Genomic DNA, 20,352 nt, shown 5'->3' on the forward strand with positions numbered 1-20,352 from the left:
AAGGAAACAATCTTCTTCATTGAGAAAGATTTCTTTCTTAAGCACTATGTTGGACAGGAAGGTCAAAGCACCATTCCAAGGAAATTCAGGCCTTAGTATTATTTTTCCAGCCCTCTGTCTCTGTCATCTACTTTGCTGGAGCATCTGTATTATAGTTCAGGAAACTTAGGGTGGGTTTTTCAAAAGTGCTCAACATTGACCTCCTCTTGTCCCATTAAATCCAGTGGGAGTTTTATCATTGACCTAAATGGAAGCAGAAGTAAGCCAATGCTGAGAGCTTTTGAAAATTCCATCCTTGAAAAGCTACGGCCTTCAAACACAAAATAATGCAGGCCATCTTGAAGACTTCTTATCTCTTCTTTCATAGTAGATGCCACCATTCGCTCAGTTTGATTCTCCACAGGATCACTGATCCCAACCATCATTGTCAGGAAACAAACATAGCTGTGTTTTATGGAAAGCTAACCACCAAAGCAACTGGTAACCCTTTGACACCTTTCCATGGAGGAGGACCATTTGGTGAAGCTCTCAACAAGGTCATGATTAAAATCCCTTCAGGACAATTGACCCAAGAAATATAGACCATTCAGAAATTGTAGGCTGTCTTTTCACACATCTCCAACAGTAGCTACAAGAATGAATTCAGTTTTTCTAAACTATGAAAGCCAATGATTACAAAAAGCACACCAGGATTTCTGCAACATTTCCTATATCAGAAACAAGTGGGCAGTTTGATTATACTTGTAATACCAAGGACATTTAAGAATGATTCCTGCTTTCTGCTCTCATGAGAGGGATTCATCAGAGACTTCTACTTCCAGACTCTTACATGGACTTACCTTGTGGGATTTACCTCATGGCTAACACTTCCTCAGAGTGTATCATTATCAAAAGTCATATTAGTTGAGACTCATTTCAGCATATTCCATAGGGAACAAAGTAACCCCCAGGATTTCAGACTTAGAAGTGTATCTCATGTCTTAGTGTCCTGTTATTTTACCCTAATCTAAAATGGCCCCAAAAAGAAAACTGATATATCTCAGATTTTTGGTTTGTTCTCAAGATTTATCTTAAGAGAACAGAGCAGTATTGATGGTCAAGTTTTTGTCTTTTTTATTAGTCTTCAACATAGGAGTCAGAAAATCCAAACAGGACAAAGTCTCTTCTTGAATCAAATGCTTTGTTAGTAAAACATTGCAGGCCAAAGGTCTCTCCTTGGAGGGACTGTGGACACACTCCTCTGAATCAGCTTCATTTTCATGGGCAGAGAAATCTTAAACATCAATCAAGGAAATGTATAAAGCAACCATTTGCTTCCAAAAAGGAGTTCTGGGTATCTTGTCGTACAGTGTTTCATAGGAGGGTATTCAGTGAAGTGGTGCTTCAGCAATTTTTTTCTATGCTTTCCAGTGTTTCTGGCTTAACCTTGTTCTTCCCTGCCTGTCTACTTTTCACTTCTGGCTATGCTTTCTATGCAAAGGATCAATGGACAAGTCTCTCTAATAAGAGAAATGTTCTTTCTTGTCAATTTCTCTTACCTGGGCATGTCTGCTGATCCTTCTTTATATTGTTTCAGGAATACATAGGGTCAATCAACTTGGTGTATCTTCAAAGGGTTCTTCAGGATCATACTGAGATCCTTTTAGAAGACATTTTCCCTGTGTACATAGTTATTTACAGTAACATGCTTCTTGCTTATAATAACTTTGAAAGAACTCTTTATGGCAGAAAGTAGGTGGATGGTGGGTTCCTCAGCCTCTGGTTTACAATGATAGACTACTTTTGCTTCTCCTAACTGATCAGTGAAAGAGACCCAGAGTATGTATAGATTGTAAAAGATCAACAGATATGGTATCTCTGGAGAAGCAAAACTGAGAAGTTAGATACATGTTTTCATTGACTGTTAATTTTTTTTATACTTACATATGATTTTGGTATAAATCTGTTTGTTCTTAGGCTGCGAACAAAAGATGATCTTAGAGCATACTGTATACTTCTACAGGTAAGAAAAATAAAAGCTTTTTAGTAAAACACATAATCTGTTTAATGCATGATGTACAATCCTGTATGCAATCAAAGTGTAACTAAAGTGTACTGTAAATTAAAAAATATAAGTTGAGCGGCTTTACATTAAATGGATTTATATTTAATTTTCTTGTATATGGAAACTATGTTCTGAAATATTTACAGCTACCTTACAGAAAAGTCTACTGCTGTGGGTTTTTTCTTTTAAAATTTAAAATTGATATGAAACATAGAGGCTTGCTTTCTTTCTAATTAACATGCAAAAAACAATACAAATTTACTGCTTGGAAACTGCCATCTTGCAGGATGAGAGAGCAAAGTGGGTTATTTTTATTTTCTCCCCATCCCCTGCTCTCCTGCATTGATCTGCCCTTGTGCCCACTTTCCCAACAGGCTACATTCTGCATATTTTGAGCAGTTTTGTTTCAACAATTAAATAAGGCTGTAATGTTGCACGAAACATACAAATAGTATCGATAAATACATCAGATACAGAGGTAAGAATGCCTGAGTCTTATTTATACTAGCATTTGACTGTTGCTGCTACTAGTGGAGTTGCACCAGTGGTGAATTATATGTCCAAATTTTACTAACGTAGATGAGGCTTGTGGATGTGTTTTGTACACAAGAGAGCAGTTCACCAGTATTTGGGGATAAAATCAGCTGGGAATCTAATTCATGTAGGAGAAAAGTTTTTCAGTACACCAGGGAGGGGAAGCAACTGTGAATTGTGTGAAATATAACCTGCTGTGATAGTGGAAATGTGATCAGTCCAGTGCAGGGGTGATGATAGAAATTAAGACTAATGCTCTAATCCTGGAAGATGTCAATCATTAGAATCTATGTGGAGAAATATAGTTGTATATAATATTGAGCTGTAAGGTCAATGCTAACCACAGCCGTAAGAATATTAAAACTTCCATAAGCTTATCCAACATGTTTTAATTGATGTTCACTTATAGCGAAGTCTTCATTAAATAAACAAACCTCTGCTTTCTGTTTAAAATGTAAGAGCATTTTAAATGTTTTCTGTTGCTATATTGAAGTTGTACATATCTTTTGACTTTGAACAGAAGTTGTAAATAAAAAATATCTATTTTATAATCTTGACTCTATCACAGCAATTTTCAGAATGATATTTTCATCCATGATTGTATTGGTTGGAAAAGTGTAATGGCTTTTTTCTTTATACAATTTTGGTACTAACAACATGTTTTTAATATCTTTTGCAGAATCCTCAGTTTAGTAACACATCTACTTATGTCATCTATGCTCACTTGCTAAGACAGATAGCAACCTTGGCAGAAGCTGACCATCATTTCCTAGCTCACTGGTTTAAAAAGTAAAAAAAAAATACTTTCCATCATAAAGGATCACAATTTTTAATGTACTTTCATTTTTGTATTCTGACAGTTATACTATATTAATTATATTAACTGAAAAGTTTTTTATTTTTTTTAAACATACATGGAAGGAGCAGATTATGAGGTACATACATAGTTCTCCTATACTCATGGAAGTTACAAGGCTATGTTAACTTTTGCACAGATCCCATTGGTGGAAGCGTAGCCCTGTTGGAGCTGTGCTAGTAGGGACCACTAGGGGCTGTAGCCTCATCTGGATACAGGGATTCTGTCTGAATGAGCCTGGCCTTGCAGGTTATCTGCTAGGTTTGGGGGCAGCTTTTCCATGAGGAGGTAAAAATTTCCCTCTCAAGCGGAAATGTGTCTTAGTTTACCAAAAACTCTAATAGCTATAATTTGGTTTGGCTCACTGTTTGAAAAGGGTGATTGTTCTCTTGGTTAAGAAGGTAACATGAAGACTGACGTTTTTCACTGTTACAGCCAGGATAGAAAAGCCAAACATTACTAAAAATTTGAACTTTTTATCTTTTAAAAAGATTTTGCACTTAGCTTCCATGTATATAGTAAGAGATGTATTGTACAACATAAAAAGTGTTTGTAGAATACTTAATCTATACTCAAGAATGCATGACGTTCTTTTCAGTGTCTCTGTTCAATGAAGCAAAATATCTCTAAATAGAAAATTCCAAAAAGCTGTCAGGATTAACTTTCTATTTACCACTTTAATAAAGAGCCAAAGGAAAGATGTAACTTTTGATACAGTAATCTGAAAAAGATGTAGAGACTAAAGCATATCTAGAGTACGCCTGATGCATCCAGTAGAATTGCTATATCCTTTAAAGAAAAATATTGCCACATGTCAATGTTTAGAAGTCAATAAACAATAAGCAGATGTCAATAAACTTTATTTGGAATTTTGTCCATTATGTGGTAATTTATTATAGTGGGCTTCAGTGGGGGCAGTACTAGCATAAGAGTAACTTCAGTGTGTTTCTTCTAGGATTTCGCAGAGAAGGTTTAAGCAGTTAGTAGACAGGTTGCTGCAATTTATTTCTTTACGTCTGTTCCCTGCAAAACCTGAAGAATTCCCACCCATGATAAAATGTACCTGGTGGATTCCATCAGCAACCAAAGTCTTGGCTTTATTCAGTAAGTTTTTTCTCATTAAAATTGATTATTCTTAGTTCATAATTCTGTTAGGATATATGGGCTTTTTCTTTTTACCATAGAGATATAAAATGGTAACTGACAAAATAGATTCCTCAGTCAGTCTCATCAACAGACCATGATGTTCCCACAGCACTTCAGTTTTTACCACTGCATACTGAGAAGAATGCAGCCCTGTCTACACCTACCAAATGCTTTTTCCATTATCCTAGAAGAATGCCTTTAAACTTTACCCAAAAGCAAGATTTTCCCTGCAGAAGTGATCTAGTCTACATAACTATCACTTCTTTCCTAATCCTGTATGTATATTTAGGGAGAAGGTGCATTCTTATCTTGCACTTCAGGGGATGAGATTTTCTCTCACAAAATTGTGACCAATTAAGTTTTAGTCAAAACTCACAGGTGCAGATAGGAATATATTGATATCAAATGATTATACAAAAGGTTTCTCCAGCAACTGAATAAGACTGTAATGTTGTAGTAAGGATACATATATTTTTACCACATAAATACATATAAAAAGATATAGGTAATCTGAACACAAATCAAATTGAATGGTCAGCATTTAGCCTGTTTCCCCTTAAAAGAAAATAGATCAAATGAATGTGAGATACTCTCAGTCTCATAGATAGCCCATACCAGTTTCACTGATATTTGCGGCAAATTGCTGACATATAAATCCACCAATCCCACTGGCACAAGCCTGTTAGCAAACATGCATGTGGATTAGCAGATCTTAAAAATTTCCAACATGCACCGTTCAGTTTATTTCACATCCAGTGAAAGTCAGATCTCGTTATAGTACAGTACTTTATACACGTTTTTTATTGTGGAGTGAACAGATATTTACAAACCTTAGTATTAAATTTGGAATTGCTAATCCAATGTATTGCTTGACTGATCGCAATAAATGCATTGCGACTCATAAATTTGGGCTTGTTGAAAGGAGTCGTCATTTGCCATGAATATTGGGTCAGTTATGGGGAGTGGTTTCAAGTCTACAGTGTGGGCCCTCTTTTTACATCAAGACAACAGTTGATTAAAGATCAGATCCCCAAGTAATGACAAGTTGGCTAAATCTTGTTCTCATTTAGTATCTAATTATTTCACTATGAAGCTTAGACAAGGTGATAGAGAATTGGAACTCTGAAAGGAAATAGGTAGGGCCTGGAGTGCATCCATGCCTTTTTTCCCTTTACTAAGACTGCATTGAACTTATACGTGTAACGTAAAAACATATTATGTCAATAGATGTGTTTGAAATATCTAGATAAATTAAGACTTCAGGGTCTTGAAAAATAAGATAAGGAATCAATTGATTCCTTAATCAAAGGTGTCCATTGGTCTGGTGACTATACTTTACTCTTTATTTATGGCTTATATGAGTAGACTATTCTTTGGTTTCAGAGTAGCAGCCGTGTTGGTCTGTATTCGCAAAAAGAAAAGAAGTACTAGTGGCACCTTAGAGATTAACCTAAGGTGCCACTAGTACGCCTTTTCTTTCTACTCTTTGGTGAAATCCTGGCCCCGCTGAAGTCTATAGGAGTTTTATTACTCTTTTATGGGGCAAGATTTCACCCTTATATTGAGGTACAGTCAAACTAAGATATTTTTTCAGGAAAGCAGTCTTCTATTGCTGATGAGTAAAATACTTTTTAGATTTCCATTGGAATTTCAAGGTTGGGTTTTTTTCCTTAAAATCTTACAATATATTTGGAAAAAATGGAAGCAGAAAAAAATTACCTTGGAATTTTGGTCCCTGTTTCAAGTCACTGATTATAAGTATTAGCTGGTACTTTAATTTCAATGACAAAATCTGTTGGTTCTTCATAAAATACCAAAAAAGTAAATTAAATGATACATATCAATTGCATGTCAAATTTCCATATGTCAGAGACATGTTTGAGATAGCAAAAAAAAGCAATTTGAGTCCCTAGACTTATTATTTTTTAACATTCAAACTGCAAAATAAAAATATTTTTAAAATTATCTTGAGATTAGCACTTGTTTGTCTAGTTTCTCTTTGATTATAATGGTTTGTAAAGTATTCTCATTAAGTATTAGTGTGCCAGCATGACAATATTTATTTTAGTAGAGTGATAGCAATGCTATAGGTAAGGTTCAAAAGAGATGGCTGTATAACAGCTGATTTTTCTAAGTGCCCTGACATTCACACAGCTTGAAAATTGGTGTGCCTCATTGGAACAGTAGTTTGAAAGAGTTCCTAATAGTGATTCTGTATGTTTTCTTTGTAGATGCTGCAAATAGCCTAGCTAATCCTGCTATTATTCCATATATGGATTTTTATAATTCTACTTTGGATCATATTGATCTCATGGAAGAGTATCATAACTGGCAGTGTTATGGAAACTCTCACAGGTAAAAGAGAAACTGGCAAGAGTCAGGTTTTGTCTAACAATGAATAAAAATAGATTGTTTTTTTGTTGTTCGTTATAGGTTTGTGTATTTATTTTAAAGTTCAGCACCATGTCTTTTTCAAATAGATAGTTTTGACAGTTTCAGTAAAATCCTGACCCCACTGAAGGCATTGGAAGTTTTGCCATGGACTTCAGTGGGGCCAGGATTTCACACTTTGATTTAAATCAGATAAAAGGTAAAAATTGTAGACAATAATATAAGTTCATTGTTTGCTAATATTGACAGTACAAAAGGCAGCTAGTGAAATCTAATTACAGTAGAACCTCAGAATTTCAGACACCTCAGGAATGGAGGTTGTTCGTAACTCTGAAATGTTCATAACTCTGAACAAAACATTATGATTATTCTTTCAAAAGTTTACAGCTGAACATTGACTTAATACAGCTCTGAAACTTTACTATGCAGAAGAAAATGCTGCTTTTAACTATCTTAATTTAAATAAAATAAGCACAGAAACAGTTTCCTTACCTTGTCAAATCTTTTTTTAAACTTTCCCTTTAATGTTTTAGTAGTTTACATTTAACACAGTGCTGTACTGTATATGCTTTTTTTTGGTCTCTGCTGCCGCCTGATTGTGTACTTCAGGTTCCAAATGAGGTGTTTGGTTGACTGGTCAGTTCGTAACTCTGGTGTACGTAGTAACTCTGAGGTTCTACTGGACAAATTTTTTAATATGAATTATTTTTATCATGATACAAATTATTTTTGTCTGCCACACAATAAGAGAGACACCTATTAATATCAAGTGGCATTAACCATTTTATATATAAAACATATCAGACATTCATATACTATATGTATCCTTCCAGAATTTGGCTCTGATCCTGCCAAGACTTAAACACATGCTTAACTTTACAGACTGTGATCAATTTCACTGAGATCAATAGGACTATTTTCAGTGCATAAAGATAAACGTGAGTAAGCCTTTGCAGGCTTAGGGTCTTTAACTGTCATTTTTGGCAACAAGTCTCCTGTTCTAAGTAATACTTCAGGTTATTAAAGTGGAAGAAAATGTAAAATTCAGTTTATTTTTCACTGTTAGGCTGTTTTATTTTTTGCATTTTGCTCAGCTTGTACAGTGAAATTAAGACTTTAGATTCTCATGAGACAGCACAATATTTGGGTTACAAAAACAGAAGAGGAATATTTATTAAAACTTTCCTTTGAATTTAAAAAAATCTTTAATGAAAACTTTTTTCATTGATTTCACAAAAGCTTGTTTTTACAAAATGAAAATTTTGGATCAGATTAGACAATATATCATCTCATTAAGGATTTCTGAAGGGATCTTGATGTCTTGAATCATGAGAGACTAATTACATCTATCTTTATTTTACTTTTTATTTTCAAAGTACACTGAAATGTTCTCAGTAAGTTAAAGATACTAAAAACAAATGCGGCCTTGTGTTTATATATGTGCTATTTGTATTGACTTTAGTAGGAGTTGAAGAAAACCTTAAGGGCAGAATTTGTTCGCACCATTACAGGTATTTTAGATCAGGCTTCAGTGTGATGCCTGATATTTGGATTTGGAAATATAAAAGCATTTTACAGACTTCTGGTATCACGGAATCTTGTCGTACAAATATCTTCAGAAAACTACAGAATTTCAGCTGCAAATTCACATGTATGTCCCAGAACTGCTGAGCTTCAGGAACTTCCTAGGAAACAATGCCATTTGGGTTCACAGGAGTGCCTCCTTCTGGCTCCGAAATTCAGAACCAAGCTTTTAGTAGGGCTATTTGGCCTTCACCCCACCTCAGTTCTTTCCTTTTCTTGGCTAGCTGTAGACATTGGGACCTATTGTCTATAGCCAGACATGTTTTGTTTGGCTTTTGGCCATAGTGTAGTTTAGTCCAGCTATATCACTCTTGGTATAATTTTAATTCTTTTTTTACTTTGGGGTTTTTCCCTTGTTTTTTCCCTTGTTTCTGCAGTATTACATAGTCTAAATCCCCAGTGGGGCCTCAGAACAGAGCACTGTAGCCAATCTGGACAAGCATACCAGTTTCAAACTGTGTTTTTTGTGTGTGTAGTCTTCACCATTCTTGCGACCACAACCAGCTCCAGTAACTCTGACTGTTTCTCCTCCCTTCAGCTTATATCTGTTATGATCTGCCTGGCTTGGGGGTGGAAAAAAATAGGTCAGTTTTGACTACTGATGTTCACGTGGCTTCTGCATCCACTAAGCAACATATTTAACAAATTGCCTGAGAAACCTGTGCCATTCATTAATTTGTAGTCATCTTTGGCGGTTGGGGACCATTTGGTCCATTTCCTTGCAATGGGGAGTGAAATTACCATGGATCATTGGTGGTTAAAGTTTGGTTGGGCCACACAATCTAATTCCATGGGGCAACCCAGTCTCTCTTCCCATATGCTTACAAGGGTTTCTTCTCACTAAATACTATTCAGAGCAGAGGAGAATTCTCTGTAAAGTTTGAAACTACAGAAGGAAGGTGCCTGATCAGCACAAAGGGGATGTTCTGTCTATTCAAGATCATTTCTCATGTAAAAAAATCAGGATAGATCCATGATGATATGAAGGCTAAAAAAATTAAGAGTTAATGAAGAAATTCAAATTACAAATGCTGATATTTGCTTCCATCATTCTTATCTTTTCTCTATGAAGCCTGTACAAGGCTATCAACTTTTTTAAAAGGTGCTTACATATCTCATTCAGACTTAACAACACAAATATTTAAGTGCAGGCAACAGACATTACTGTTTTCTGATTTACCAGTTGTTCGGCTGTGCTTGTACCATACTTCTGATATTAAGGTATTCCAATGTACCTGTACTTGGAGAACTGGCTGGTTTGCATTTGTATACCACAAACCTTAGAAGAATTCCTGAAAGTGACATGGGTATTGCTTCATTTCTCTGATACCTACTCAAAAGATATCTTCTTATATTGGTGCAATCCTGGCCATTTTTTATCCCGAAGAGAGATTTCAGGATGTTTTCTAAGCTACTATTCCATTAAAGAATAGTTATCAAATGTCAGTGAGTTTCTTTCTAACGTGGTTAAGTCTCGTGGCCTCCTGCACCTATGTCACAGGACCTAGTGGTCCCTGCCTGTGAATGAAGCCAATGCAGTACTAGTTAGCTGCCCGTTAAATTCTCAAAACAAGGACGATATGAGAGCACTTCTCATCATCCTGTTTTATACCTCATGATCAGGAATATACAGAGGCAAACCTTGGGGAAAAAAAAATGATTATTCACCAGCAAATGTAGTTCTTTAGGAGGGTTGCCTCTACGTATTCACACTCTGCTCCCACCTTTCTCTCTTCTTCACAACTTTGTTCTTGTGGGATTATGGAGTTCACTTGGTGGTTGTGGGCTCCATAATCCTTTGTATAGGCTTGAGTCTCAATGTTCAGAGCAACAGTGGAGTGTTTTCCAGAAAGTTCCCGAAACTCAGCTTTATCAGGCCACACATCCCATAAATGTGAACAAAAGAAATACACTCAACTTAAAGTTATTGGTAAGTAATCTTTTATGTTAGGTTTTATAAAAATTCTTGATAGAAATGCTGATGCAGTTCACATACACTTCTTATTTTTTTTTCTGTTGTTAATGTAGCTGTAAATTTTTGTATTGTAACAGGACATGTGGACCACTTCATCAGTCTTAGAGTTAGTTTCAAATTGATTTTAATGAGTGGTGTAGAATATTTAATAAGTTCATTTTTAGTTTACATGGTGAATCAATGTTTCTGCTGTATTCTTTAGTGAATGATGTCTCTGTTGACTAAGAATACTAACTGTTGGCTTGTGGCCCATATAATGTTGTTAAAGGTGAAGGATGAAAGAAACTTTAGGTATTATATGAAAGATGACACTGGTTTTTTGACAGATAGTACAGTGGACTAATACACTATCCTTGCATGTTGGGGGCCCAAAGTCCAAATTCCTGCACAAGTTCCAAGGCAAATTTTGTATTGGGAGGGAGTGTCATACTTCACTGTAGTAGCTTTATGATATGGATAATGTTCTACACAGTTGTCAGAGAATAGGCTAAGGAGACAAGTAACTTTACTGCATGTCATGACTGAATACTAGCAGAGCCACATGAGGAAGCTTGGACAGCATCTACATGCTCTGTTCTTTGCTCAAGGTAGTGCTGTCTATACCCTCACTTTCATGAGAGCTTAAATTTAACAAAGAAAACTAACAAAAGAACCATAGGTGTTTGTCACTTTTGGGATTCTTGAGTGTTTATCGTTCTTAATACTGATTGATTGAAAAATAATGTTACTAATGGCCTGATCTTTTCAGAAGTGCTGGATACCTGCAGCTCCAAATGTCAATCAGGCCCCAGCAAATAGCATAAAATACAAGTATTTACATTATGTGCTTTAATTGACTGGAAAATAGTAGACATGAGACATCTTTTTTGCAATCAAAGTCATTTAAAAGTTAAGTTGGTTTTTTTTTATTCTTTAGCTCTGCTTAACAATTCAAATTTAGTATTTATACCAAAGATACTGTTTGCATACTATAGTGGCTGGCTTTCTTCTTCAGTCACGTGAAAGTGCGATGATGGTAGATGCTACAATAAAGATTAAAGGTCTATTGTGAAAAAGTATATACAAATACTTTGAATGCTAAGTCCTTGTTAGTTAACACTAAAATGGTTTGCACAAGATTAAATTAACATCTGTGCACACAATGCAGAAAGAACAATAGCTATTTCAGAAGAAGAGTTATTTACAAATAACTCTTATAAAAATATTAACGGAGGGGAAAATTACTAAACTGTAATACAAAGATTGATTCTTGTTTTATTATCTTTAGTAAAAATTACACCTTATTTAACTTCCTGTGTATTTTGCCATTCAGGTTTTCTTTCTGTCAGTATCCATTCATTATTTCTATAGCAGCAAAAAAAGTTATTATTCAAAGGGACTCAGAACAACAGATGATAAGCATGGCACGGGTAAGTAACTTTGTGATAAATGATGTTCATGTAAAAATAATGTTATACATTTTAATCTGTTAAACATTCTGTAAAATTATTCGTTGCGATCTCTGAAATTTAGGGCTAACCTCATAAGAAAAAAAAATTAGATCATTCTGTAACTTCTAGTCTGCAAATGACCATGAAGAATGCTTACACAGTGTTCTTGTTTTAGTTTGCTTAGGGCTGTGGTAGCTTCATAAATGTGTTTCTACAGTATAATGTGCTGTTCTTTAGTCTTCTGCAATATATGAATCTTTCTTCACCACTCCCATGAGTGACAGGCAAGCCAGATTAATGAGGAAGATAATTTTGGGGGAACACATTTCCCTGAAACGCATTGTTAGTTGTCAGTTTTATTCTGCTAATGTGAACAATGATAGATCGGAATACAAGAGTACATATACAGGTCACAGGACACGGTGTTGGATATAAGGGAGAAGTGGCTGTTAAGAGGAAATGGTGCTAGGTACTGAGGGCTGATCTGGCTTCTTAAGCAAAAATGTTGTGTATGTAAAATTTTTTTTTTTTTATTCCAAATAGCAAAGCCTGGTGGACAAAGTCTCTCGCAGGCAGAGACCTGACATGAATATGTTATTCCTAAACTTGAAAGTGAGAAGGATGCACCTTGTTAGTGATTCACTTGATGAGGTACAGAAAATGGAAATTAATTAATGTTTGTTGAAAAGTATCTGTAACATTTTTAATTCAGTCTGATAGGACTTATTTCTATAGTGAATCTATTTAAAACATTTGTAATGGTAGCTGAGGAAACTAACCACATTTTCAGTCGTTGTCTCCTGCACATTTACCCACTTTACACACACAGTTATGTGCATTTTGTGTATGTACATGCTAACTAAAAATAAATTTTAAAAATATTAATGTAAAGTTAACCCATTAATAATACTGTGCATAATCATCAGATTATATTGTATCATATTCCAAGGTAGGAGTTCCAACTTCTTCTAAGTAATGCTTTAGATACTGTGTGATTTCTTCTTTCACGACCTTCTCTCCTCAAGTTTTACAGTGTAGGAGCACAGTGTAGTAAAATCTCATTCTGTGGTGGACAAGCTAGTGTTACCAAGATAAGGGGTGGGGGTTGTTTGATTTGTAAAAATCTACAGAATCATAATTGCAATGGCATGGCAGGGGGCTCACTTCTCCTCTAGTGGTGTTCCCCAAGGGTCAGTCCTAGGAAAAGTCCTATTCAACTTATTCATATATGATCTGGAGAAAGGGGTAAACAGTGAGGTGGCAAAGTTTGCAGATGATACTAAACTGTTCAAGATAGTTAAAACTGTGAAGAACTTCAAAAAGATCTCACAAAACTAAGTGATTGGGCAACAAAATGGCAAATGAAATTTAATGTGGATAAATGTAAAGTAATGCACACAGGAAAAAATAACCCCAACTATACATACAATATGATGGGGGCTAATTTAGCTACAACTAATCAGGAAAAAGATCTTGGAGTCATCGTGGATAGTTCTCTGAAGACATCCACACAGTGTGCAGCGGCAGTCAAAAAAGCAAACGGGATGTTAGGAATCATTAAAAAAGGGATGGAGAATAAGACGGAGAATATCTTATTGCCCTTATATAAATCCGTAGTACGCCCACATCTTGAATACTGCATACAGATGTGGTCCCCTCCATCTCAAAAAAGATATACTGGCATTAGAAAAGGGCAACTAAAATTATTAGGGGTTTGGAACAGGTCCCATATGAGGAGAGATTAAAGAGTCTAGGACTTTTCAGCTTGGAAAAGAGGCGACTAAGGGGGGATATGATACAGGTATATAAAATCATGAGTGGTGGGGAGAAAGTGAATAAGGAAAAGTTATTTATTTGTTCCCATAATATAAGAACTAGGAGCCACCAAATGAAATTAATGGGTAGCAGGTTTAAAACAAATAAAAGGAAGTTCTTCTTCACTCAGCGCACAGTCAACCTGTGGAACTCCTTGCCTGAGGAGGTTGTGAAGGCTAGGACTATAACAGAAAAGAGAACTGGATAAATTCATGGAGGTTAAGTGCATTAATGGCTATTAGCCAGGATGGGTAAGGAATGGTGTCCCTAGCCTCTGTTTGTCAGAGGGTGGAGATGGATGGCAGGAGAGAGATCACTTAATCATCACCTGTTAGATTCACTCCCTCTGGGGCACCTGGCATTGGCCACTGTCGGTAGACAGGATACTAGGCTGGATGGCCCTTTGGTCTGACCCAATATGGCCATTCTTATGTTCTTATGGGTCCCCCACTCCAGGTCCTGCAGTTGGTGGACATTTTGATGATACAGTGTGGTCGGAAATGGGTCAAGTTGGGTATCATTCAAAAGTCCTTTCTCCAACAAACACTATGGCACCAAACAGGACAAGCCTGGAACAATTATGTAGCTATACATTAAAGAAAATATTTAAAAATAATTTTTTTAAATTATACTTTAACACAGGCTTGTCAAATGTGGCAGCCCTCATGAAGTTCTGTTGAGGCTCTTGACTGACAATAATGTGTTATCGGTTAATGCCCAGAACGTCATACCTGGATTAATATTTTTAAGGTTGCAGATTACTATAAATGGAAGGAATGCTTGAAGTTGATTGCCATCATCGGTTAAAAAGGTGATACCATTGAAATTATGATTCCGTAGATTTTAATGACTCAAATGACACTTCACTTACCTTTCTATCATTAACTTGCCCACAGAATTACACGTGCTCCAAGATTATTAAATACTTTAGGCTTTCTTCTTCCAATTTCTTACCCAAATTTTTAACCCACTGCTGCCATACCCAGGACCCAGTTACTCACAGAGAGCATGGATGAGAGCTGTTTGGTGCCTTGACTCCCAAGATGGCTTCCAAGCCTGGACAGAGACCTCATGAGTCAGGAGGGAGAGCGGCCAAACAATTATGATTAGCTAACTCTCCCAGTCTAGACAGTTATTTTCATATAAACTTGAATTATGAATTAGAATTCAGTAACTTTATGGATTCATATTTCACTCGAAATAAAAGCTGTAGAAATAAAATAAGCACATTTGTGTTATCCAGAAGTTCTGTAATATTAAATATGTTGTGAGTCTCTGATTTATTTAATTTTAATTTTTTAATAGCTGACACGGAAGAGGGCAGATTTGAAAAAAAAGTTGAAAGTTACATTTGTAGGGGAGGCTGGTCTTGATATGGGTGGCTTGACAAAAGAATGGTTTCTTCTCCTTATTCGCCAGATTTTTCACCCAGACTATGGTGAGTCCTCATAATTTACTTCTTTAAGATTAACAGATTAAAAACAGGATTAATTAAAAACAGGGATGGATAGGCATTTTTAGTTTTTCAAATGTTTAGCCCATCCACCTTGGATCTTTTTTTTAATATTCTCTATTGGATCACGTAGCCTGAGCCCTCCAAGCCCGAGTCGGCTGGCAAAGGCCAGCTACAGGTTTTTCTTTGCTGGGTAAACATACCTTCAGTGTCTGTAAGCCGAAGCACAATAATTGTGTATAGATGTGGGACTTGCCTGCATGAGGGCCAGCTCCTAACTTGAGAATTGTGAACATGGTAGTCAGTATTGCGCTATCCAGTGGTCTCTGTCTCCTCAACTTCTAAATCACATATCCCAAGACCATTATTAGAACATATTTTGCTCTTGTTTTTTCCAGCAATTTTGACTCACTCTAACACTCTAATTTTTGGCTCCATAAATATGGATCTTAAATACAATTCTTTAGCAAATTGACTTTAACATTGTCAATTTCACTATTGTTTGGTGATTTCTGTGAGACAGCCCACAACCATGCCTTACATGGCAATACAGCTTGTGACATTAGTGTCAGTGAATATGTGCCGGCATCCTTCAAGATTGCCAAACAACTACCTGTACTGCTGTGGAAAGGAAGGAAAGTATCTAGAATGAAGGCACTCACTGATATACACAGCTGATATACACTGTTAGCTTAAAAAAAGGATGAAGAAAGCGTAAGACAAATATATGCTTTGGGGGGATTTTTTTCATTGCAGATAAATAATGTTGTGAAATAATTTTTACATTCCACAGGTATGTTTACATATCACAAGGATTCACACTGTCACTGGTTTAGCAGCTATAAATGTGATAACTACTCTGAATTCCGATTGGTTGGAGCTGTATCCTTTGCTGTCCACTTGAAGGTGCTACCTGCATAGTATTTTAATCAGTTACTAAATGTAAAAACAAAAAGCTAGGAAGTTCTGATTAAGTATAAATATACAATATCAGAATTAGTTTTTATTATGCTTTTATTTTTCAGTAAAAGATCTTTTTTTTTTTGCTTTAAAGAGCTAAACAGAATACACTGACTAGTGATTCTTGTAGGAAAATTAAAAATAAGGAAAATACATATTGTGTGTATGTATACATATACATTACATACAAAAAACTACATTAAAATAATGTAAAGTCAGGAAAATCAAGCACTCCAAAGTTAGGAAATTAAGAATTAGATTTTTTTTAAAGTATGGAACTCCTATTAGTAACCAGTTTAAAATCTATTTTATAATAATAGTTCATTGACCATAAAGTTTCATCTGTAAAATTGAATCTTTGGTTGAAAAAAGTAATTTCTTGCTGACTGTTAAACCAGTTGACATATAATCTAGTATAGGTTACTCACACTGCTATTATAAATGACATAACTTGTCAACAAAATGATTAGCAATAAATAAACTGAATTTTTTTAAAAAATCATTTAACAGTATAGTCATTACAAATAGAATGAATACATACAGTAAACAGGATTTAATCTGCTAAATACAAAAAGAAAAACAGCCTGGTGGAATAGGCAGCAAATCGGATGGCTTATATATTTGTTTATTAGAACTGGCATATTTAGTAAATGGAAACCAATAGCCTGATCTTATATTTAAGCTTTGTATAAGGAAAATATCCCATGCTTTACCCAGTTGGCTGCCTGGCACAGGAAGGTTAAACTAATGGGATGTAATAACAAATCTGGCAGTAACCAGTAACAACCACAAAAGACGGGCAGCTTCTCTTGATGGATAATTAACTTCTCAGGTACAGCAGTAATCATATTGATTTGTACAAAAATGTCTAAAATCAACCTGATTTCTCATTAATAGTTCCCAAAAACTCTGGATCGTTGTGCAGTCCCACCAAATATGCCTGAATAGGCCAGCTGGTGACCTACACTGTCAGCATAAGTTTGTCTTAATGTGTTTAATTTTTATGGAATCATTGGTATGTTAAGACCTCTGTAGAATTTTTTAGATTAAAGATACCCATATCTATAGTTTCATTTTAACTTTTTTTCCATATTATAGTAGTTCAAAAAATGCTTTCATGCTGTATTAGAATCTTAAGTATGAAGCAATTCAAGTGTTGAATAGAAGTGCATTATTTGATCATGTTAATATATTTTTAGTTTAATAATTCTTACATTAGACAGTAGACTCTTAAAAGAATGATGGAAATGTTGAAAAAGGAACATATTTTCTTGGCTTTTCAGTTTTGTTTAATACTTACAAAATACTTACTAACAGTGTAAAATATTCTTCCAAAAGTGATTTAAAAAGAATAATAAGAATATGATTTTCTACTTAACATCTGACATGTATAGCTTATGGGACTTGCCGTGTATAACAGTATCACCCTGGATATTCGCTTCCCACCTTGCTGTTATAAGAAACTTTTGAGTCCTCCCATTGTTCCCTGTGATCAGAACACACCTGTAGGCATCAGTGATGTTTCATTAGATGACCTGTGTCATATTATACCAGTAAGTAAAAAAGCAGTATTTTAAAGGATAGTTTATTTAAATAATTGGTTTCATTTATGGGTGCTTGGGTGCTTCTGTTTCATTTAAATGTTGCAAAACATTTCTTTTTATAAGCCCCTTTTTTATATGCTTTCCAAACCACTCACCATTTTCTCTCTTCTTGAAGATCTTATTTATTTATTTTTTGCTTGTAAAAGATTGAACAAAATTTTCCTTTCTGCCATTTAAGTTATGGGAGTTAAAAAAAGTAAAACTACACACAAACTCATGAAACTTCACTTCTAAGAAATTTACTATGCAGAACGCCACTCTAAGAGACCAGTGCTATATTTTGCAATCCATGGTATCACTAGATGCAGTAAAACTCTCAACGGTGTACATGAGTCAGTTCTGGATCTAAGCATTCTCAATGAAGTTACAAATGGCCTCGGCCATTTAATTGACCTCAGTTCCTCTATAGCCACCTGCTAGATCATTATCAGTCTTCATTCCTATGGTTTAAAAAAGCCCATAAAAGTTTTGTAATGGGCAGATTAATTTCTAATAATTGTAGTGGGGTTAGTTTCTACAATTGAGTAGGAATATTCTGAAATCTGCATCAGCACAAGATGACATATCCTAAAAAGAGTTTGGGAATCAAAAAAAGGTGCCCCGTGCAGTTGGAAGATGTCGCTACCCTATCATTAAGGCACTTTGTATGCTGATGGGTACTTGCATTAGTATTATTTTTTTGTGTGGCACCATATTCCAGGGTAGGGGTAAGAAGCATGAGCTCAGTCTTAAACTTCCCCCCTGGATTGAAGTCTGACCTGCTCAACTCCTTTCTTCAGAAGTCTCAGAATCTTCGACTTTGAAATCAGAGATGATCTTTCGATCCAGCTTCTCCAACAAAGAAACCATCAGATCATAAATTGAAGACAAGATCTTCAGATCTTATTTTTCCTGCCAAGAAACCACTTTATCTATCAGTAGGTTCCATTTTTGAATACTGAGAGTCATAGCTCCTCTTGCAGTCATATTGAAGAGGAAGGGGGAGGCAAAGCATTCCTCCAGATACACATACGCAGGCCAGATAGTAGATTTACAAAAGTGCATAGGAGCCTAAAGATGCAGATAGGCGCCTAGTGGGATTTACAAAAGCACTCTGTGAGTTAAGTGCCTAACTCCCATTGACTTTGAGTGAGAGCTAGGTACCTAACCTACTTAGATATTTTTGTAAATTCCAGTAAACACATAGCTGCATGTTTAGGTACCTATTTACCTTTGTAAATCTGGCCTATGGTGTCTTCATGCCACAAAGAGAAGTTACATAAGCATAAGATGGGCATGGAATGGGTTATTTAGTTACCATCTGGACACACTGAGCCTTTCACTCAGGCTCATCAAAGTTATTTGGGCATTTTGGGAGAAATACATTTCTCCCTCAGTAAAATGCCTCTGAATCCCCACTGTAGAAGGATAACATACAATAACAGAACCAAGTGGTGTCAAAGGAGTACTTTTTTTTTTTTAAATTGAAGAGCTGCTCTCCCAATATTAGCATCTGATCTTGACCCCAGTGTCAAGAGTGTCATGATTATTTAAACAACATAAAGCTGGAAACTAAACTTCAAGTAGCAGCCCTACAAATTTGCAAAATACATACGTTCTGGATGCAAGCATTCCAAGCAGTCACTCCCCTGGTAGAATAAGAGTTTAGTCTCTGTGGCACTGGGACTCCAGCTCACTTATTACAGACCTGGATACTAAATTTAATCTACTTGAATAAGTGTGATATAATGGTGGTAGGCAAAATACAGAAGCAGCCCCTTCTCTATGAGCTCTTTGTTTAGTTGTACCTTTCTTTCAAAGGTAACATCTGGGGAACAATTACTGATAAATCTCCCTTTTTTCCATTTGTTTAAAAAAAAAAAATCTAACAGGGTTTTTTTAGATCCATTTGTAGCTGATGTTTGAAAGATGAATTCAGTATGAACATATTGGAAATAAGTTCCTTTGCCTGGTGAGGGGAAAAATTCAAAATATAGTTATTAGTAGTTGAAAAATAATTTCTGCACATGTGGAGTAACAGGTTGCTTTATGTATAGTATGCTTTAATGTGCAATTTTGCCCAAGGTGTTTCTCAGTAGTAAATTGTTGTACTTTAAAAGGACAAGGTGGAATTGTAGCTAATTTAGTAATTTTTTCTCCCCAGGAGTTGGCCCATGGACTAAGTGAGCTTCTATCCTATGAAGACAACGTTGAAGAAGACTTTTATTCAACCTTCCAGGTACTGTAGGAACACAGACTCTACAGTTTATAGTAATTATTGATCCATCTCAGGAGATTTATTCATAGGTAGAGTAGTCCATGATAGAGAGTGATTGCTGATTGTCTGGAGTTCAGTGGGGTTGGGGTTAAAGAACTATAAAGCTTGCCCTAGCTTTGAAAGAGTCAGTTTAGCCTGGAAGGTTGGCCCAGACAGAGGCTTGCTGTAGCTTTGGAGGATTTAGTAAATTTGGGATTGAAGTTGGCCTGGAAGCCTGATTTAGGCAGAGACCTACCTAATTTGAAAGACTTTACCTAATCTGGGGGCTAGTTTTTGGCAAGTGCTTGCACTAACTATTTGATA

The 20,352-nt window shown here is 35.7% G+C and overlaps 1 protein-coding gene across 2 annotated transcripts in view; it reads left to right on the forward strand.

Annotated features, from left to right (window-relative positions):
• The window catches only part of HECTD2 (HECT domain E3 ubiquitin protein ligase 2), a 73,355-nt gene that overhangs the window by 35,661 nt on the left and 17,342 nt on the right, over positions 1–20,352 (forward strand). For both annotated transcript variants that reach the window (XM_074959058.1, XM_074959059.1), the window contains exons 7-16: positions 1,957–2,002; positions 3,258–3,367; positions 4,390–4,538; positions 6,812–6,935; positions 11,843–11,939; positions 12,504–12,611; positions 15,081–15,213; positions 16,022–16,110; positions 17,583–17,741; positions 19,936–20,010. In XM_074959058.1, the coding sequence (XP_074815159.1) occupies positions 1,957–2,002; positions 3,258–3,367; positions 4,390–4,538; positions 6,812–6,935; positions 11,843–11,939; positions 12,504–12,611; positions 15,081–15,213; positions 16,022–16,110; positions 17,583–17,741; positions 19,936–20,010 (1,090 nt within the window). The remainder of the gene's footprint in view (positions 1–1,956; positions 2,003–3,257; positions 3,368–4,389; positions 4,539–6,811; positions 6,936–11,842; positions 11,940–12,503; positions 12,612–15,080; positions 15,214–16,021; positions 16,111–17,582; positions 17,742–19,935; positions 20,011–20,352) is intronic.

The sequence above is a fragment of the Natator depressus genome, chromosome 7, assembly GCF_965152275.1.
Source record: "Natator depressus isolate rNatDep1 chromosome 7, rNatDep2.hap1, whole genome shotgun sequence".
In the NCBI taxonomy this organism is placed as follows: Eukaryota; Metazoa; Chordata; order Testudines; family Cheloniidae; genus Natator; species Natator depressus.